General features: G+C 38.3%; 1 protein-coding gene across 1 annotated transcript in view; it reads left to right on the top strand.

Annotated features, from left to right (window-relative positions):
- LOC139717695 (non-structural maintenance of chromosomes element 3 homolog) overlaps positions 1-22,964 on the top strand; it is a 30,784-nt gene extending 7,820 nt beyond the window's left edge. The window contains exons 4-9 of the mRNA XM_071629197.1: positions 4,064-4,176; positions 4,842-4,921; positions 6,243-6,294; positions 7,070-7,132; positions 22,352-22,466; positions 22,768-22,964. Coding sequence (XP_071485298.1) covers positions 4,064-4,176; positions 4,842-4,921; positions 6,243-6,294; positions 7,070-7,132; positions 22,352-22,466; positions 22,768-22,911 — 567 coding nt within the window. The 3' untranslated portion in view covers positions 22,912-22,964. The remainder of the gene's footprint in view (positions 1-4,063; positions 4,177-4,841; positions 4,922-6,242; positions 6,295-7,069; positions 7,133-22,351; positions 22,467-22,767) is intronic.
- Positions 22,965-23,199: the final 235 nt, after the last annotated feature.

Here is a 23,199-nt window from a genome sequence, read left to right as displayed (position 1 = left end):
AGTGTGTATGTGTGTGTGTGTGTGTTTGTGTATTTGTGCGTGCATGAGTGCAATAGTATGAAAGACACTAGCATTGATGCATCTTCTAGTGGATTGAGATTGAATGAAAGGAGGAGAATACAGTCCACCCATTTAGTACTTGGCAAAGCAATGGGACCACTCACTGGTAGAAAGTTGTTAGGTGATTGGGTTAATCCCTTTTTCCTTTAACATTCTCAGAAAATGGATCAGCCTCTGAGTCTACCCAGGGCCCATTGTTAAAGGGAGCTCTCATTAAATGTGGTTACTCTGAATGAGTAGGCCTTCTTTTAATCTCTTGGCCATTGAAAAGAACAGTTATTGTTTGAGAGCAGATGGTCCTAGAAGTGGATCCAGAAATCCTACGAGGATTTTAATTCTTAGAAGAACAATCTTTCTGGGCAAGAGGCACTTCAGCGTAGTTGATGAAGCAAAGCTAGGAGTATTGTATTAAAGGGTGTGTAGCCCAAGATTACCAAATTAAAGGTCTTTCTTTTTACAGGGTTTTGCCTTTAACTGTTGTTGCTAATCCCGTCCATTCCTTTAGTGGTTCTAAGCTTTTTGAATGTGAGGAGGAAGGCTTATTTGGATGATTGTTAGATCAGGATAACAAGTACAACTGTATAACAAATCAAGCCCATATACACAGGGACCATCTTACCATGTATTAGTCCATGGAAAAATTACCATGTCTCCAAGGCAGTAGCACATGTTGAATAAAATGTATGTCTCACACTGATTCATAATTAGCAATGAAAGTTTTAGTTTAACATATAGCTTCATTCAGTTTGGTTTGGCTCCTGAAAGCTAAGTTTGTTTTATATTCTGAATAGAACCTCAAATATTATTTTTGTGTCTTTTGAGTCGTTAAAGGAGAAGTCCGGACGATTTTGAAAAAAATTAACCAAAATCTACATAAATAAAGGACCATAATGACTAAGTTTCATTGAAAAAGACCCTCCCAACTCGTCACAATCGATTTTTTAGCATCACTAATTTTGAATCGTAACCGTTCGATTTCTGTACGCCGGCGAGAAAGATCACGTGACAGCGTGACGTTTCATCCTCACATTGCTTTTTGCTTGGAGCGTCAGCTGGCTCGGGGGAGCCCTGCTTGAGCAACGGTGATACGGGCCAAGCAAGCGGTAGTAGCGTACCGCTCAACAGTCTCTGACCACACAGCGGATGCACGCGGCATGATCTATTGCTTCATTAAAAAAATGCCGATGTGTCAAGTGTTAGGGTGTTGTCAATACTTCAACTTTACTAGTAAGTCTTCAAATTGAAGAAATATTTCGATTTTAAATTGATATCTATCCACGATACTACCTTTACATGATCCTGAATGCTACAACACGCAGCCCGATTACGCTGTGTGTATTGGGCTGCTGGTCGTAGTTACCGGCGCGGCGCGGCGGTGGTACCAAGCTGGCGCTGGCGTTTCTTCCTCGGTTCAAGTTACATGTATACTGTCGTATTTTATCACCGTCAGACACACTTTTCAACAGTCTCGGACAACAAAAGAGGCAATAATTCTGACATTGACAGACTGATTTCAGATTGTTCACACTCAGAAGTCGAAAAAACGATCGCGGATTGTGATAGCACTTGGCAGCAGCAGACGTAAATGTATGCCTGCACAGCCCGACAACAGCTAATGCATTGTAAGTGATGGGGTGGACACTAATAAGTACGGCAGTATTATAATACATACATATTTCAATTTAAACGAAAATGTTATAGCATTGCAACTATTTTACATTAATCTTTGAAGATTTTATATAGATATGTAACGAAGATTATTTGAATAAAGGAATACAGCGTTTGGCAACAGCACTCCTAAATCGGTGTACGGTCTCCTGCAGTAGCGCCGACAAGGCACACATGCAGATACTGCCCGCAGTCAGCAGTGCAATGGGAGATCGATGCGTAGCTGGGCTTCGCTCGCAGTGCTCTCAGCTGAGGAAACTGCGCCCGATACATTACGCGCAATGCATCCTGGGACAGATAGTACGAAGGGCAGCTCGCGACGGATTCGAACATGAAGAATTACCTTATTTTAAAAAAAAATCATAGTAAATGTATCTGATGGTCTTTTCTCGTCGGGAAAAGGGTAATAGGTTCATGAAATATTGTTCTTTACACACGAAACGGCTGATAATCGTCCGGACTTCCCCTTTAACCCTATAAAGCCCAAGGGGGGGCACATTGTGCCCCCCCTACCAGATTTTCGTTTGCCACTCCTTCGTCCTTAATCCGATTTCAACCAAATTTGGTGACTTTTCCTAAAATCTTATTGCGAACATTTTGATATATAATTTAGCTATATTTGATGTTGCTGGTTGCCATGGCAACCATAAACTGACAACCATGTCAGTCAGATTTTGCATCTTTTTTCTGTTCCCATTTCATTTAATAGCATTACAGTGTATGAAATGGGTGTTTCTTGGCTGAAATTTGTTGAAGAAGCAAAATTTGAAGTAATTATGGTCCTGGAAAGTTTTTCTTATTATTTCCTTTGTTTTTATGTGACAAAGGCATAAAACAATAGATATAATAGAGATAATTGAAAACAATAATATTTTCTACAGATTGCCCTTATATTTTGAGTTATTTTGATTCCTTCACCCAAGTTATGCCTCTAATATCATTAGTTTATCATATTATTAATTTGCAATCTCAAAATTCCACTATCATGCAAATATGAAATGTTATAACTATACATGTTCCCATCCCAAACGTTTCATCTCAGGTCTCATAATGTATCACTATGTTGATATGAATAGCGCCCCCATGCGGTGACCTTGAGAAATTTCAAACATAACAAATAATAAAATTCCACTTGCTTATCATTTGTGGCAAATATGAAAATGATTGGTATATAATAAGACATATATAATGGGGATAAAGAAATCATTCGGAAAAATCATGTGTTTAGCATATTTCCTATATATTTCTTTATATTTTTGTAAATAGCGCCCTCCATGGGTGACCTTGTGAAAATTCAAATGTATGGTTATGTAGAGTATGAGTTACTCTACCCACGTGCCAAATATGACTATGATACATCAAATAATAAAAAAGTTATATAGGGGGGGCACAATGTGCCCCCCCTTGGGCCTGCGAGGGGTCAAAATAGCTTGGGCTTAATAGGGTTAAAGTAGGAGTGCAATAGAACAATGTTCACGTAAAAGTTATTTGAAATACTGACTTAAATTGCATATCGTTGGAAATTGATAAAGAATTACTAGATTGTTAATTTCATGAATGGCTTTGTTTTTAATAAGAGAAAGAGATGTTATGTCTAATCTCTATATTGTTTGATAGGAGCAAATATAAGTTTCAATTTAACTATAGTACTGTCTTCATAGCTCAAATTCATGTCTACATTTCCAGATATTATAAAACCAGATGTAGACAGATAGATAGATAGACAAACAGATAGATAGGAATAGACAGACAGACAGACAGACAGATAGATAGATAGATAGATAGATAGATAAATAAATAAATAAATTGATGGATGGATGGATAGATGTGTGAGGAATCTCTTGCATATCCCTCCACAATGGAGATGTTACACCTATTAGTAGTAGTTGCTTTGTGCATTATGAATAAACTCTTGTTTATAAAAGAATGCAATAATTTCATGTTTCAAGGTAAAAAAATATTTTTATATTCATCCAGGGTTGCTGTATAAACAAAAACAAACAAACGATGTTACACTAGAAGTTGCCAATTTTATTTTGTATGTAGGTGCTTTTTTGTTGTTGTTGAAAGATCTAGAATTGTCAGGAGACCTCATTTCGCATTCTCACGTTGCACACTTTTAGCAATCACGTGCATCCTTGAAAAATGCACATGGACCGAGGTCTCATGTGCTGTTACCCCACTTAGCCCCTTGTGACAATGCCTTGGGCAGCAGCGAATATAATTATCTGCATGGTAGTGATGTGTTGTTTGTGTGCCAGTGGTTTTGTCTTCACGTGAGTGGGATGATCACAGCAAGTGTCTATCATCTTACCTTTTTTATACCTGACTACAGGTGTTTGGCTATGAGCTGGTTGAGGCCGAACACTCGACATCAGGGAAGAACAAGCAGAAGCTGTACTTCCTACTCAACAATCTGGCTTCCAACCTGACACAGGATCTTGTTCCGTGAGTAGCAAGATGCCAAAGAGATTGATTTGGTATACAATCTCTTTGCAAGATACCAACTTGGATTTCAAAAGTCACTTGTTGTCACAAGTCCCACATCACGACAAATTCATTATTGCAACAAAACCTATATAATAAAGTACATGTGTTCAATCCACTGCAGCAACCCATCTTTTTCTACAAGCCACCTTTTTCGTTTAGGTCTGCAAGACACCTCTGTCAACAAAGCACCTAGTACCAAAAGGTTGTATATAATAGTTAACATGATTGCATACAATTAACCTACAGTGCCTGTGCAGTACATACATTTCAAGCACAAAAGTGTAATTAAATCATCACATTGTTTTAATGCTGTTGTATTGTTTGGATCTCAGCCACACACATGATTGAACCTTCTTCCCCCACCCCCCCCCCCCCCCCCCCCCCACCTGTCTCTGTCTCTGTATATCTGTCTGTCTGTCTATCTATCTATCTCTTATTACATTATTGTCTGTCCTTCTTGGCTTCCTAGTGTTTAATTTCTCATCAAATCCATGTGCCATGATTTACCAAACAAGGTCACTGCTACAGTGAATTTTGTTGATCTCAATGGTATTAGACTCAACTCTTGTTTTTAGCAGTGGGTGTAACTTTAAATCAATCTCTTGACTTTCGTTCACGTACAGAGAGCCAGATGAATCCAAACTTGGTTTGCTGTGGACCATTCTGGCTCTTATCTTCATGCATGAGGGTGCCATGCCAGATAGTACGTCAGATCTTTATCGCCTTTGATATTCCAATGAACTTTTAGAGGGAAAGTCTAACCTGATACGTTGCATTTCATTTGCATTGTGTCTTCTTCTTCTTCTTCTTCTTCTTCTCGAGTCCCTACGCAGAATGGAACGTTAGATTCTTCCAATCCAATGTTGCATTGTATGAAAACAGAAAATAACAGTAGTAAATCAGTAAAAATTTGGGGAAATATCAGATGCACACACGCAAAAAAAGTAAAAGTTTTATAACCTGTCAAAGTTTAGAGAGTATTAAAGACAATTGGTCACCCTGTGTGATGTAGTTGTTTAGCAGCTCTCCACTCCATTTGTACACCAATTTTTATTTCTCTCATATATTTGGGCACAGACAAAAGCTATTCACTGATGAGGAATACCAGAGCATATTATTCTTGATTTATACGGAGGAAATTTTTTTCTCTGTAGAAAATCAGTTTATAACTTTTCATGGATCTACTTCTGTTACTTTTCTGTTTTCCTACAGAGAAACACAATATCAGAGTGGGACACTGTGATATGTGATTGATGTAGCCCTGGGAAGGTTTTTAAGCAGTACACAAGTATGTCAACTCTGTTTTTCAGTGGATATGAAGATTATTTGCACAGACAGATCTTTGCAGTGTATTCCTACAAAGAATATTCATCAAAATTGAAAGGAGAGTTTGGTTGGTAGTTTCTTTCATCTTTCTTAATTTTGTCACAGGATTTGGTCTAATTTTGCTGTTATTTCTGGCACACTGAGCCAATTTTATAAGATAGATAAAGAATTTGGTCTAATTTTGCTGTTATTTCTGGCATACTTAGCCAATTTTGGAAGATAGATAAAGGATTTGGTCTTATGTAGCGGTTTTTGTGGCATACCGAGCCAATTTTGCAAGATAGATGAATACAAATTAATTCTAGTACACACTGAGCGTATTTTAGGATTTTTCAAGAGGGAAAAGCTTGTGACTTGTCTAAGTCATCTTTTTAAAAATTATGTGTACATGAAGACCGTTGGTTGACTGTTAGTAGACTTATATTTATGGCTGACAGGTTGAAGGTCAGGGTAGTATGCACCTAAAAATACCCATGGAAATATGGAAACTTGGTTGGCACAGTAAGCCTACTAGTCATCATCAAGATATTGAAAGTTACAATGCCTGATTTTTTTTGTGTGTGTCTTTTTTTATTATTTGCATGTGATTGTTTAATGAGAGCATGAAGAAAATAGCCATATAGATTAGATTCTAGCAAGAAACATTGTAAGATTTTGAATATGTGCTTAAAATTCTATCTGGTGTACAATTCTTGCAGAGCAACTATGGCATTTACTGAGCAAGCTAGGTCTTCGGACTGGCCAAGATGAGTAAGTATTCCAATATTTTAGTTACACATGTGTGCAAGTCTCTACACTAGCATTTTTTTTTTTTTTTTGGGGGGGGGGAGAGTGGGCCAAAAAAATGCAGAAAAATTAACATAATGTAATGAGCCATGATAATCATGTGAAAATTGGCAGGTATGCTTGAGAACTCCAAATACCACATACTTTAACTAAGTTCACTGAGTCTAACATGATAATTGGATATTGAATTGGGGCATGAACATTATTTTGCATGATACAACATATTCATGATTATATTTTATAGATTATCATATCATAGAGATAGGGATTTAATGTTATCCTTTATTGGATAGACTGCTAACGTTGAGCCTTGTATGATATCAGCATAGCAACAGTTTGATACATTATGGCTACACTGATCAATTCAGTCCTTATTTACATCGATGTAGGGCAATTTGTGAGTGAGTTGCAATTATGTGCACTTTCATGTAGCTAATAGAAACATAATCCTAATCCTAATCCAAATTGGCATACATCTGCGTACACTACATTATGTTGTTATCAATGACGTTCAATAATATGAAGTCTATGTTGTAGCCAATTTTGCCCTAAGTATACTACAGTTCATTAATATATGTTTATATTTTGCTTTGCTTCCTTTGATTTGCCATAAGTGATAATGGCAGGGATTAATATAGTGGCTTACTCATATGGCTGAAAGTAGAATATATTCACAGGTTTTTGAAAGTGTCCTCTTCAAAAACCTCACATAGAGTTTGCATTTATTTTCTTGCCATAGGAGAGACGACCCTGTTTTTGGTGACATCAAGAAAACCATCACGCAAGATTTCACAAGGCAGCTGTAAGTGATTGCAATATTTCCATCACTTTTTTTTTTGATGCTGGTTTGTTTTTCATTTTTTCATTTTTCTTTTCTGTTAAATTCTTTTTGGGTGAGAACAAAACTTTCACTCACCAGCTTCAGTCTAAGCTAATGTTGATATACAAATGTATACTCTAAAAGTGGTTATTTTTGGACAACTAATTTTTCGCGCTCTGCCAGGTAAGAAGAGTTTCGCATGTTTTTAATTCTGCAGAAACAAGACATCAACTACTGGAACATATATGGCAAGGAAAAATATTTGAATGCTTTTATTTTCATGCTACCTTCTGGTTGCACGAAATGTGCGAAAATTTCAACACAACGAAAGTTTCCACTTTTACAGTATTGTGTTCTGCAATTGTTTTTTGTTTCACTTGTAAACCCCATTCATCTCTTATTTACCATTTAAGAGAGGAGTATGCTTCAGCTGATGATATCATATTTGCAATGATTTGAATGTCAATAAATAAAGATTATTGAAAAAAATGGACATCAAGAATTCATACCTCGTATTCTGCTCTATTATGCCACTAAGTGTATGTTTTTTTATGCCTCCGCCACGAAGTGGTGCCGGAGGCATTATGTTTTCGGGTTGTCCGTCCGTCCGTCCGTCCTTCCGTCCGTCCGTAATGAATTTTGTGGACAAGGTAACTATCAAAACCTGTTGAGGTATCCTAATGAAACTTGGCATGTATGTGTATTAGGGGGTGAAGTTGTGCCTATCAACTTTTGGGTGCACATGCTCAAGGTCAAAGGTCAAAAGGTCAAGGTCAAATACATAAAATTTCACTATTTCCACCATATCTATTGAATGCCTGAAGATATTTTCTTGAAACTTAGTGTATACATGTATTACCCAATTAAGATTCTCTGGTGAAAGTTTGGGTCATGAGGTCAAAGGTCAAAAGGTCAGGGTCAAATACATAAAATTTCACTATTTCCACCATATCTATTGAATGCTTGAAGATATTTGCTTAAAACTTAGTGTATACTTGTATTACCCAATTAAGATTCTCTGGTGAAAGTTTGGGTCATGAGGTCAAAGGTCAAAAGGTCAAGTAAAAATATTAAAACTTCTTTTTTTTCTCCGTACCTTGGAAAATTGTTCAAGGTATCTTTATGGAACATAGTATATACATGTACTGACTGGAAGTGATTATCTAGAGAATGTAGGGTTCATGGGGCCAAAGGTCAGGGGTCAAAGGTCAAGTGCAACACTTCAAAATTTTACTATTTCCCTCATATTCATGCAATGCCAGCAGGGTTATTTTTTTTTACACTTGGTGTATGCATGTGTAACCTAATAGAAATTCTCTGGAAAGTTTTTTTTTTCTTCTTTTTTTGCCTCAAAGGTCAAAAGGTCAAAGATCAAGTGAAAGTGCTGAACTAACTTTTTCCTCCATATCTCGGAAGTGGCTCAAGTTATCTTGAAACTTAAGTACATATTATGCATGTTCTACCTGAAAGTGATTATCTTATGAATTTTAGGGTCAAGGGCCAGATGAAAATGGTAACAATTTACTATTCAATTCAGAAATTGCACTTTTTTCTCCACACCTGTACCTTGAAAATTACTCAATGCCTAAATGTATGAATGGGTCAAAGTCAAGTTAATGTCCTTAAATCCCTAGATACATGCTCTCCTATTCATCCAATTAAACCTAGGTCAAGGAAGGTGAACATTCAACACATTTGTGACAAACTTGTCATTTCAATATTTTGCCAATTTTGTGAAAATGTAATCACACATTGTCCACATGTACTATCTAGACCTATTGTTAAAATCATGCATTATGGCGGAGGCATACCAGTCGCCAAAGCGACATTTCTAGTTACATTTACTTTTTAGAGACATACATTCCATCAAATAGTTTGCTGGTGTGGGTGTTCAAGGTGACCTTCACTATGAATCATTCTTATATTTTATGTAAACTATGTAGCCAGATCAAACCATCCCTATTTCTTCCATAGTATCCCCCAGGTATATAATGCTGTGTATAAATGGCTTCACTAACTCAGTGGGTAGATTTTATTTTTAGAGTGCTCTAATCACTTTCATCATATTGTTGATGCCCTCATACAAAGTGATAAACCAAATATCAAGAGGGCATCTTTTCTATGGTGCTCCATATTTGATGAATGCACGGTTGCTTGAGTGTGTGTAATTGTGTCTGCCATTTATTGAGAATGCTGTAGTAGAGCATCTTTCATGATGTGCTGTTACGAATGTGTGTCTGTGCATATATATATTGTATATATATATATATATATTATATATGTGCGTGTGTGTGTCTGTGTGTATGTCTCTGTGTATGTACCAGTCTGTATTAATGTGTACGTGCCCATGTACATGTGTGACTGTGCATGCCATAGAGCATATGTGCGTTTGCAGAATGCACACATTGATGAGTGGCCAAGTAAACAGCTGGTGATGTTCTTGGTTGCTGAACAGGTGTTGAGATTCAAAATCTAATATCAAGGGGGAAGGGGTGATAAAACAGAAGGAATTTACTTAAAGCCCCAGTCACATAGACATGCCGGATCACCCAGGATTTGATCCGGGGTGATCCGGGGAGAGATCCGTGTTGACGCCTTGGGTATCCTTGGACATCCGGGAGGCCAACATGGCAACTTTTGGAGGTCAAAAACATCTGGGGTTGTCTGGGGACTGCCGTGTTGGCAGAGCAGTCCGGGATGGTCCGTGTGGCTGGCGCGTAGCTGCCGTGTTGGTCCATGTACGCGCCGTGTAGATGCCGTGCTGTTCCGGCCTTATCCATGTACCTGCCATGTTGATACCGTGTGTACAGTCATCAACGCTCATCGATGCTCCATCCAGGGCAAAACTATCCCGGAACTCCATGGATCGTCATGTAGTTCCTTGAGGATCCGTGTTTCTATGTGACTGGGGCTTTAGGTTTGAATACATGGAGAACACATTAGTGGGATTCATACAGACAACATAGCATGATGTCGATCGCTATCCAAATACCAATATTTTTTTTTTTTACACGCGTTCAGATGGACATAAAGATCCCACTAAATGCTGGACTGGACGTGAAATCATGGGTCATGGGTCATGGGTTACAAAACAAGGTCAATGGCACAATCTTTGGATTGTTTTATCAGGCAATACTTAGAACTCATGCAGTGAGGGGATTGATGAAATTTAATCAGACATGTCATGAGAATGAGATATGACAAGTCTTTCACATGTTCAAATTTGAAGAAAAAAAGAAAAGACTGGCTAGGAGTCATTTGCAAAGGTCATCATCTGCTACCTTACAATTTTGGCCATATCATACAGTAAAATGAAAAAAAAAATATATGGAACAAAATCCTCTAATGTTTGGTACAATACATTGTAGGTTATTAATGTAGGGATAGATCTGTTTAAGATCGGTGATAATCAGAATAGCTATAAAATAATATGCATGCAGTAAGGCACAATTGTTTGATGTAGAATCATCATGTGCAGTGCATGACTGTAAAATGACAGGATGAAATTAAATGAGTTTGTGTACCTACCTTAAAGTTTGTAATCAAACTTATTTTTCAAGTAGAATTCTTTGCCAGTCTGTTTGTCACTTTTATCAGTTTATGAACACACATGACATTGTGTTTGTGCCCTTTCCTTTTGATTGGAGGGTGGGGGAAGAGTAGGAAGGAGATACAAATTAAAGGTCAAAATAAGAACAGACCCAGATGCATTAGTCCACACTCACTCTGTAGGTTCACCCTGATGAGTATTTAATGGCAAACTGAGAGACGTGTGAACAGCCAATTATCTCCATTTAGGGGAACCTACATTAGATTATCTCACTTCACCATCTTGTGACTGTTCGCCCATTTAGTGTTCCTATTCCCCTTTTCTGTCAGTTCCTGTTTTTCCCGCCGGCCGAAGAGAGATTGCAAGGACCCAGGTGGCACTGACCAACATTTCCGTGGTATCGGAACAGGTCTCAGTAGTAGTGACAATAACAAAAGTTATTCCTCCTGCAGTGATCTTCACTTGGTGGCGTTTAACCCATTGAGGACTAGTTGATTTTGCTATAACACACATTTCCCCATAAACACCTGCACGAAGATAGTCTGAACTAGTTATCAAAGGTTAAAGTATTTTATAAAACATTTGATGACCCCAGTCACTGGAATCCAACCCACACCTACAGTGGTCTCACCTGTCTCCTTGGAAAGCATTCTAGCCACACTGCAATTCAAAACATGCACATATGCACATATCAAAACCCAATCACATTAACATGTGGCTTCATGCTGGGTACCAATTCATACACGTTGGTAAAGAGGAGTTTTAAAGGAGACCTCCGGATGATTTTTAGATTTTTACATTTGAACAACTATAAATTAGTTATACTGAGGACAGAGTTTCAGAATTTGTGATAATTGGGATGAAGAATAAGAACATTTTCAAAATTTAGAACAAATTGCAATGAACAAGGATGATGACATGGCAGAGTCACCATAAGAATCCATGAGTTGGGGCTCAAGGAAGCAGAACACAAGAAGAAGGCATGCAAAGATTATACACAGGTGAACTCGCAAGCAAGTGGTATTGTAATAGAATTACACTGCTACATTTCTGAAATATGTGAACCTCCTATGTCATCATCCTTGTTCAGTGTAATTTGTTTAAGGTTTTTCAAAGTATTTTTTCTCTGCTCAAGAACCACAATAAATTCCACAAATCTACACATGGAGTTGTCAATTTATGTACTACATGATGTGAAATTATGAAAATCGTCTGGAGTGTCCCTTTAAGTGGGCATCTCGTTAATGTGGAGACTTGATGGCGACCTGGTGGTGACGCGAGTCTTGCTGATCACAGAGACTAGCTGGCTCTCCAAGGAGTCGCGAGAGAATCAAACACTTCTTAATTTTTCAGAGAATGTTTTCAGTCTCCAACTGATCTCAGAGACTTCTTCTGGGCGTCTCCTTATAATTGCAGCCTTGTCGTGGGCACTTTTTGTCTGCCACATCTCTACCTTGCAGAGACCCATGGCAACCTACCGGCAATGATGTGGAAACATCGTAGAGACGTCTCAGAGACTTTGTGTCAATGTCCCCACGACTTCTGTATTCACTGAGTTGAAAGGCTGCTTGAGGCTGGTGTAGGAGGCTTCAAAACCCCCTTTTGCTTTAATTAGCTGAGGTGAACTAACCATGTTCACTAAAATGTGATGAGCAGACAACATTCATTTTATGTCATATGAGATTATGGGAAATAATTGAGCAAGTCCATTCATGATTCAGTAACGGGTAGAAGATATAATTTGAGATCATTCTTCAAAATCTCATTTATTAATTTGTGTGTGTGTGTGTGTGACTCTGTTTGCTGATATTGTGAAACCTTAACATTGCTTTGGAATTTTTTTTTTTCATTCATGTTTTCTGTCTATTCTAATTGAATCTGTCTTCTTTAATTTGTCTTCTTGTCTTGTCTGTCTGTCCGTCAGTAAATCTTTCTTCACATAGCCCTTTCTCTCAGTCTCCATGATTCAGAGGTACTGTTCCCAAACCCTAGGGCTGTGCCCTTCACAAGTTGGTTCATGCGGTTAGCATGACTCAGAGAAAGGTGTAGCCAAAGCAGCATAGTGCCAAAACATGATTCAGACCAAGTTCAAAAGTTGGTGCTAAAAATTTCCACTTAGACATGATCACAGAACAGTCTGTTAAATGTCTTGTCTTATTTTTGTAAGAAGAGCCCCAATAACATGTTAAGAACTGTGTGTGTATGGGGGGAAATGAAATAACCACAAAACACGCACCTACACACACCACACATCACACATACACACACAAAACACCCCTGTCCACAATCATAATTTAGATATTCTTAATGTACTTTAGACTAGCATTTCATTTACACATTTTTTCTTGTAGCGTTAGATTATGATATTTTGATTTATTTAAGCTTGTACGTTGTTAAAGATGAAATCTTTAAGTGTCATATTTTTATGCTATTTCACCTGATATTTACCCAGATTTATGATTTCACTGACCTGGAATGTGCATATGGGGCAATTTTTTTTTTCCTTTTTGTCAATATATTCACGTGTTGGCATTTTTCACTGTCGAGAGCCTGTGAGAAAAAAAAAATCACAAAAATTGAATAACTGCAAAATTTTCACCATTTTCAGAAATGTGTGCTCAGAACAGATATGACATGACGAGTATTATGAAATGCTAAATAGATTTGTGCACATACATATTCCACAAATTAGACCTCATAGACAGCTAAAGTAGAAAGTAGAAAGTAGAAGTTTGTAAGGAAAGACATAAAATATATGATCAGCATATGACAGCATCACACAGGAGTGTATATCGGTAGTGTATTTTGTAAATGTCTACACATTCAAAGGTGATCAGGGCCCTGTTACATAAAAAGATGAAAGCAAATATGAGTCAGAAAATCAAAGTCAGGTATCAGCCAATCAGAATTGAGTAGTTAGAGACTTATGTTTGATTTTCTGACTTATGTTTGATCTCAACTTTAATGAAACAGGACCCTGTTTTGGCAGTGTCAACTGAAATCTTAGACAAGTTTACCGTTTGCTCAGAAGTAAGAGATAGGGTTAGTTGTCATGTTTTGGAAAAATAAAACCTAATCAGATGGGCTTGTCTTAGTCATTTGCTCAATTTTCACGGTTCTAAACCTTTCTGATCGGTAAGAGAAAGATTACAGAGCTGATGTCCTTGTGAGGTGTGATGTTGTCATTCATTTCTCCGAAATTGCCTGCGGAGTTGTTAGAGCAGTGCTCGTATCGCAGCAACACTTCATTACTCTATGATGGTACTCACCCACATGTAATGGGTGCAGTAAAGTCATCACTCTACTTGCCAGGCTATCCACAATCCAAAGTTAGTCTTTTTCCAAGACCATTTTGCTGTTGTTAGTTCTGACAATCATGAATGAACACAGCTGAACACTCAAAGCCTGAGGCATCAGTGCAATGACTTTTTGAAGTCCGCAACATGATTATTATTCATGCAGCCTGGAGACCTTGCAGCCCCTATTAAATAATTCAGCATTGACTAATTCAGTTAGTATCGTGGACTAATGGACTTTCTACATTCACTCATATGCTGTAGGTGTGAAATGCATGTAAGCTCCATCAGACATATCTGCCGACTGGTTGTGATTTTTCCTCTACCGAATGATGGCAGTGAAATTTTTTATTTCAAAGGACTTGGGCACTGCTTCATGAAAGTTGTCAGCCCTGACAAGTTGTCAGTCTCTGGCAATTTCAATGAAATCCTTGGTTTTGATGAGCTGAGAAGCTCTGGTCATTGGCTTACTATGGTGATTGTCAGGAATTGACAACTTGTCGGGGCTGACAACTTTCATGAAACGGTTTCCTAATGTGAAAATAAAAACAAAACAAAACAAAACAAAATAAAATCAGATGGATCCCCAAAAGCTGTTTCATTAAGGGCTTGCCTCTCACTGGTCATTTGATTTTGCATCCTGTAATGACCTTCTGCTTGTACGGCGAGAGAGCCTTGTCAAAGGCTAATGTTAAGCGGGAATTACTTAATTAAGGATTTGGCATTTCCCTGAAGTGGTGTGAAGTAGCGATGCAAACAACCTTCTGCGAAATACTCCTGGCAAGCAAAGAAACAGGAAATTGAAATGTTTACAAGTGAATTTAGAGTACATTGCTGCTCCAGATTCAAAATTTGTTTTCGTGGGAGTTACAAAGTGGGCATGAAATGATCAATTCAAGAAATTTCACATTTTAATGAAGCAGTAATTTTGGTCATAACATGTAAAGAGATGATGATGTCATCGACTCAGTAATAATCTCATAGGTCTGTACACAAAGAAAATATGAGAATCATATTTTTGGTACTGCAAACAATTTAGCAAACTACATGTTACGCTCAAAGTCATTTGCTTGTTTATAACAACACTACAAAAGCTTGAATCAAATGATGATATACATAATTCTTTATCATATTATCGATTTGATTTAAGAAAAGATTCATTTAATGAATATTTCTGTGCAGGTCAATAACAAGACTTGTGAGGCAGTGACATCATATCTAGTTTGCAACTGTAATTATGATTTTCTGAAATATTTGAAACTTCAAATTGCAAGCATTCCTACTTTTGCATCAAGTTTTCATTAAACTCTTACAGTGCTGTTTAAAGCCTGGTCACACAGCGCTTTGCGGCTTAATCACGGCCAAAACACGTCAAAAAGTGGTCTCCCGTGAAGCAGACGATGTTGTTCGCGTTGATGTCGAGTTTAAGACGAGCTACGGTCGATTTATAGATGTGGCAGGATGCGGGGAAAAATCGGAACGGCGTCGGACGCGGTAAAAAGTTCTGAACTGCTCAAAACTTTATTCCGCGGACAACCACGGGCGGCACACGTGGTAAAGACGTGCAAAACACGTGAAACACACATGATAATCCGTGTTCCGGCAGTGATTAAAACTTGGGGAGACGCGGTACGACGTGGGTAAGACACGGTCTGTCACGGGCAGAGCACGGTCATTGACACATGTTACGCGTTGGTATCACAGGAAATAGCGAGTGTTTAGCGGCTTATCACTGACAAATGGATTTTTCCGCGTACATACACGTGGCTGGACGTGGTTAGCCGTGCTTAGGCAGTGGAACAGCCGCCAACGGCCATACCCCGTACAAAGCACGGCCAAACCAAAATTGACCAAAAAATTACCACTTACGACCACGTCCACCAGATTTTCATAACTTTTTGTACATGATTTAGACGCGGAGTGCTGTGTGACCGGGGCTTTAGTTGATATACAGGCCTCAACACTAACTTCTTTCTCAGGTGGCCATTCAGGCCACTACAATCTTTAAATGTGAAATTTTGGTGGCCCAAAATACAAGGAAATACAAAAATTAATTTGAATTTAGGCTGCCCAATCGGCCACCAAAAGATAGCGTTTTGGAACTTTTGTGGCCGGACATCAATTTTTTAGTGGCCCCAGGCCACTGCTAAGGTTGAGCACTGTCTTCTCATTGTAAATAGTGGAATTGCACTTCATAATTGTAGTGCATGAATTGTGTGTTTGTAGTGAGCCCTCAGATGCAATTCCAGATTATCCAGTGCCTATACTGTATAATGTCACATAGTAAATGCCCCCCCCCCCACAAACAGACAGACCCATCACAGATCCCAGATCTAAAGCTAGAATAGCAACCAAATCGCATTTCAGTGAAACTTGATTTTCTTTGTTTGCCAGTCCTCACATCCACTCTACATGCCATGCGTGCTACACACCACGGATTATCCCAGAATGAATTGTCAATGAAAAGAGATTTAGTAAATCTGATTATCCTTGGGAACCAAAATTAGCTTCATGTACAGTAGCTGGCTGTTACATTATCATTTCACCTGAGTGGCACTGTGTCTAACTTACAGTACATCCACTATTTTTTTTTTTTTTTTTGGGGGGGGGGATTATCAAATGCTATTTAAATAGCATGGCAAAGTATGACTAAAAGCATTGGAACGAAGGCTCATTCAGGGCTGATTGAATTAGAAGCATTGCATGGGATGGCATTGATACAGAATACATGGAAGTTTGGGGAGATTCCTAGTTTTATCACAGAGTTTAGCAGCGATGACTAGAAAGCTGTAGTCATGACAAGTTCATTAGCTGTCTGCATGCACACCATAGATAATGTACAATGTTGTCTAATGTAGGGCACAGACAAGCTGAGGCCCCAATACTGTAAAAGTGGATATTTTCGCGTGAGTAATTTTTCGCGCTCACCCAGGTAAGATAGGTTTTAGGTCTCTTTAATTTCGCGGAATCAAGACATCAACTACTGGAACATACAGCAAGCAAAAATATTCATGTGCTTTTATTTTGGCACTAGTTTCCTCTTGCGCGAAATGCTCGAAAATTTCAACACTACGAAAATTTCCACTTCTACAGTGCACATTTGTATGGTGTGGCCAAAATTCATGTTATATTAAGTCATTTCAAGTCCTATACATGCCACATATAGTTTGTAGGGTTTTCATTTTTGCAAATTTCGCAAGTCAGATGCTATTTGCAAATTGTAAAACACAAGGAAATATTGACTCTGATCCCGACGTAAATGCAATATGCACATGTACATTTCTCTGCCCATTGCTGTATTCTACAAGCACCAATTCTATTTCAATTAAAGGGATCGTATAGTTTTGGTTGAGACCTAATTTCAGGTTTCTAACATTTTTGGTGAGATAATAAGAAACCTCTTATGAAATATGAAAGAGCATGTAATTCTATGAGAAATGAAATGTTTATTTGATGAAAATTGGTTTTGAAATGGCCGAGATATCCAAAAAAGAGTTATTCTAATAAAGTGTGGAACCCACACATTATTACGACCACTTTGTTTTACTTTGTTTTTGGATGTTTCAGTCATTCCAAACCCGATTTTCATCAAATAAACTTGGAATTCCTCTTAAAAATGGTATGCTCTGTACTATATCAGAAGTGTTTTCTTGGTATCTCGCAAAAATTTAAAAGCCCAATTTTCATCTCCACCAGTACTGTACCATCCCTTTAACCACTCGCATAATTGTCAGGAATGCCCAATTGCAGACTCACTAAATAAATGGGAGTGATACAGAAGTGTATGGGCTTCAGAGTTTTTGCTTCTGTCACTGCTACTAGTGTTGTTTGTACTGATGTTGCTACCTTGTCATTGTACACAGCAGTAATAGGAGTGTTTTAGCTTCTGTTTCAGGCTTTTTGGATTGGTGTTTTCTCTGCAGTGATCTCTGTCGTTACATTTCCTGTTGATTGTATGTTGAAAATGACATATTTTCATAGATTTCATGTGTGGGTGTGGCTTGGTTTGAAGGGTTTCATGCCCCATCTTACCTTTCACTGGAGATGTAATCGCTCCCAAACACCCAGCTACACTGTACCTTGGACCAAGCCAATCTGTCAGGACATGGTGCGGATATACATATAAATATGAGTGTGTGTTTGTTAGCGAATAACAAGGGGTACTTCAGTTTCCACTCCCACACGTCCCTCGCCCGAGCTCAACTCATCATTATTGTGTTGATGAGTGCCAGAATTAGTAGATGATGAGCTGGCGACGCCCACTCACATCCTCTCTCCAGACCGATGGAGGACACTACTCGTTGAATCATGATAGAGGCCTAGTACCTGATTGATAGGGATGTAATTATGGAAGAAGAAGAAGAAGAAGAAGAATAAATTGAAAAGGTGTTTTTACCGTGCAAATTGTTCTCAAAACAAGATGCTATCATTTTCACCACCCTTTAGTTGTTAGTTAAGTTGAACCAAGGTTTTCTTGTTTGTTTGTTGTTTGTTTGTTTTTCCTTGTTTTTTTTTCTTTCTTTTTTTTTTTGGGGGGGGGGTGCCATTGTGGAGTGAGGTACTTAATCATTCCAGGCTAATTTTTTCTAGATAAAGATAAAAATTAGTAGGGATGTTTTGGTTACATACCATGGAGAGATGGTTTTAGATCTTAACTAAACTTGTCTGAAACCATTCAGATTTCAAAAGCATTATATCCTTCAGCTGAGCAAATCAGTTTGAATAAAAAAATATGAGAAAACCTGGGCATCAACCAACTTCATAGTTACAATGATAATATCAGTTTTGTTGTTTATACTATACAAAGCACATTAGAAAAAAAAAATACCGGTAGTGATCAATGTGTTCTGCATATTGAAATTGTCATATTAACAAACGAAAAATTAAGATTTGGACTTCAGAAAATATACTCAGGGGGTGATAAGTTAGTTCCTTTGGCAAGGGTTTCCATTCTTTGTGTCTACAAAATGAGAAACTAAATTCACCAGCTGTGGATTTTGCACATGATACCTGAAGCACAGAAGCATCAATGGCAGTGAGCACTACATAATTCAGAAGCTGGAGAGAGTGCATTATAACGTTATGAAATTATTATACTTTTTTCATTCAGTCACCCGACGTTTGAAAGAATCCTGCTTCCCTATGCAACCGTTCCAGTGTGCGTGATATTTTCTGCCTCCAGAAATGGAGTTTATACAAGAAGCAGGTGCAAGCAGATCACTCACCACTCCACATCCATATCGAGGGTGTGCCTTTACTTTCACAGTGTGCCGGACTCTTTCAATCCCATGATTCACACAAACACAGTAAAAAAGAAAACATATTTTCGCTCAATAAATATCGCATCAAAACCACAAACCAAAGAGATATGTAGTGTGAAGGTTTGTGGTGACATACTGTAAAACATGATATATTCGCGGCACGAATTTTTCGCGAATTGGAGCCGACGGCCTTTTTTGCGGCATGAAATTTTCGCGAACTGCTACTGGCATTCAGTGCATATAGTGTATAAAAGAACTTTCGCGTGCATTTTAATTTTGCGAATCTTCACGCTCGCGAAATTCGCGAAATTAAAATGCACGCGAACATTTCTCGTTTTACAGTACCACTCCCTGCCATGACTTTAATTGTATTGTCTCATAATTCCCTCTTTTTTTCTTTCCATTCCACTCCTGATTTAAACAATCAGTACAGTAACTTGACATAGTTGCAAACACAAATACAGAGGCCCTGTTTTATCAAGGAGGTACTGTAAAAGTGCAAATTTTTGCGGTGCTGAAATTTTCATGCATTTCGCGCAACCAAAAACAAGCGCGAAAATAAAAGCACGCGAATATTTTTGCATGCCGTATGTTCCAGTGGTTGATGTCTTGATTCCGCGAAATTAAAAACACGCGAAACTCTTTTCGTCTGGTCAAGCGCGAAAAATTAGTCGCGCAAAAATATCCTCTTGTACAATACTAGGCGAAAACTAGTACCTCCTTGGTTTTATGAAGAGTTATAATTGATTGTATAGTTGATTTCTATCAGAAGTCTATGGCAGCCTGTGTGTTAAGGAAATCTATGATCGATTATATCTTTTGATAAAACGGGGCCAGAATATGACATGGCATAAATTTCTGCCAAGCAATCACGTAAGCCCCAAGTGATAATTTAATGAGGATAAGATGGGATCTTGGCTAGTCACATGAAGATATGAGTTGGACAGTAGCTTCTGATGTTCATGGGTGGAAACTTCCTAGCCTAGTAAGAGGCCATCACAGTACAAAATGGCTGTGTCATGTAGAGATACAAATGTACCTGGTTGCATTCATACCCAGTTTGTCACTGTTAGTTTATGTCCATCGTATGTATCTACTGTCATAAAGCCACCCTGTTTTTAGTCTTTTTTTTTCTTTTTTCTTTCCACCCCCTCCCCCCCCCCCTCCCCATGAGCCCTTCACTCTTGAATCCTGTAATCTAAAACTCTGCAGATCTTTGTCTTAATATTGGTAGTAGATCATTTAATGAGAGCAGAAACTATGAATATTCTTTTGCGCTGCAAGAGCTTTTCGCTGCACTGTCCTAGATGATTCAAATGAATAAGTATTAAATAAATATTAAATCCATAAAACAAATCAATCTACTACCTGGTATACTAATTATATGAATGCACCTAACTGAAACAATATTGGCTCCTAGATTTTATGTTAATTGTTTTTTTCCCCCATGAGTGATACACAATTTATTTCCTGCTCTGAAGATATTGCAAGGTTAAATGTCACCACCAATTGTACACATTTAGAATGTGAATCAATTTTTCATTGATATGTCCTTGAAACTCCAAGTTTGATTACTGTATACACCATATATTTCACAGTGATTTCATTATACAGTCAACCTCACCCATGCCAACCTTGCACAAGTCAAAATTGCCTAGGTCAAAGAAATCTTCTACTTGTACGGATATAAACTTACTTTATGTTGCAATTCAAAATTGATGTAAGTCAAAGGAATCTGTCCAGTCCCTTTAGATTGGACTTGAAAATGCTGGCTGTATTTATAATCAATTGATATTTGTAATCAGTTGATATTTGTAAAGTTAATGTGCACAAAATATTGCCTCCCATATAAACATAGATGCTCCGTGTATTGTAATCCATGGTGTGATACTACAAAGTGGTGATACTTCTTTCTCATTCCAGCAGTGTGGTTCTTGATAGTGCATTCAATCAATCACTAATATTTTTTTACTAGTTCCAATTAGCAAAATGTTATACTCTTACAATCCATTGCTCGTACAGTAGTTGTGTTTAAATCATGTTGAATGTGCTCAGAGCAGGGAGGTTTTTGTATTGTCACCTCCCTGCTCAGAGTATGCCTAGTAGATTTTAGGTTGTTTGAAAATTTAGACCTAGATGTACAGATTTCTGGGTGTTTTTTGCTGTTGTTTACAAGGTAACTGATTTGGCAAGAGCTCAATAAAAGTATCACAGATTTAAAATTAGATTATGTGAATTCCTGTACTATAATTAAGGCCTCTACCTATCACATGGTGTCTGCCGCTCACCCCCCCCCCCCCCCCCCCCCCCCACACACACACATCAAACCCCATCCCATTAGTTGGTGCAATCGTTAATCTCCTGTCATATGTCTCCATTGGCCCTTGAGGGAGCCCTATTAATAGTACCCATTTCGCTAGGCCAGTAACCACAGTCTAGTAACCACATTGTGTAGGCGGGCCAAGCCAGCTGACTGAGACGAGAAGTGAGGCCTGCTAACTTTTCTTAGCATCACAGGCATGGCAGTGCATGGCACTGACTCATCATTTTAGTTTTCTCTCAGAAAACCTTGTAAGCCGGAAAATACCATCATTTTTCTCTTTTCAACAGATAGTAACCTGCCAATACAAACTTAGTGCGAGCCTGCTCGGCTAGTGGCAGGCAGAAATTGCCTCACCAAATATTGGGATGAGTTGGTCAAAACCCTGGCAGAGGATTCAAGTCAGTTCTTTGAGAGTTACCATGATCAATTTAATTTATCTGAAGTCCTCTTGACTTTGGAAATAATGCATACAAAACACCAGTGATTGGTTCCTTGTATGCTTCTGGGGTTTTTTTTTTCCGTAATTGTTTCATTAGCATAAATATTATGACTCGAGTCAATTTTGAGAACAAACATGTGTCTAAGTGATTCATTTCTGAGAGTCTCATGTACAAAGATTTGTAATACACACTGTATATCAATATTTGTGTGTGTGTCTGTTTGTGTGTGTTTATGCATTGTCCGTTTGTGTGTGTTTTTATGCATATATATGTATATATGCATGTATACATACATAAATGTGTGTATTGTATTTTTTTTGCTTGTTTGCAGGTACTTGGAAATGGTGAAGTTACCCAACACTGATCCAGTGGAGTATGAGTTTAAGTGGGGCATGAGAGCAGCGAAGGAGATCAGTAAAGAGAGCATCATCAAGGCAGTGGCAGAGGTTGGTAATTGCATTCTTCTTTTTCTTCTTCTGTCCAACATCCCTATGCAGAGGCCAACCATAGGGGTTGAAACATGTGTAGTTAACACAGAATATTTCTTCCAGTCAGTTTGGTCCTCCTGCTAATACATATGATATAATCATGTTACACAATCTTTCATTCCCTCTTGAATCATCTGTGCATTGAAATTCTTCATTACTGTGTTTGTTAGCCTGATTTTGTATTTGTTTTCTATAATTGTATTTATCTGCCTGTATTAGTTACTTGTCCCTACTTGCCCCTTGATTATTTGGTATACAGCTCTACGGTGATAATGTCAACCCTAAAGTGTGGAAGACACAGTACCGGGAAGTGCTCCTGGAGAAGGGCCTGGATCCGGACGCATTCTATGACAATGACGAGGAAGAAGCAGCCAACCAGGAGCAAGATATGGACGAGGACTAGAAAGACTGTCTCCAAGTGGGAGAATGGGGGCAGCAGACATCATCTTGAGGGTGGACAAGCTTTGCAAAGATGATCTATGGCAAGCGCAGCAATCACCAGCCAGAAGAGGCAGACATTGTGTTCATGTTGGGATAGCATGCCTATTATGGAGGACAAGATACCTTGCCTATTTATTATCAAGAGCAGACTCCTGTGTCTGCTTATAACCATGGAGACAGTGGACATGTCCAGCGAAGTGGTGTATGGACCCTGTACGTTACACCTTCTTGCCCAAGCATGCTACATAGG

This window comes from Diadema antillarum, unplaced genomic scaffold (assembly GCF_040938485.1).
Source record: "Diadema antillarum isolate AM-2024a unplaced genomic scaffold, OU_Dant_1.0 scf00000081, whole genome shotgun sequence".
NCBI classification, from domain to species: Eukaryota; Metazoa; Echinodermata; class Echinoidea; order Diadematoida; family Diadematidae; genus Diadema; species Diadema antillarum.
The sequence above is the reverse complement of the archived record's forward strand: the minus strand, read 5'-3'. Positions and strand labels throughout refer to the sequence as shown.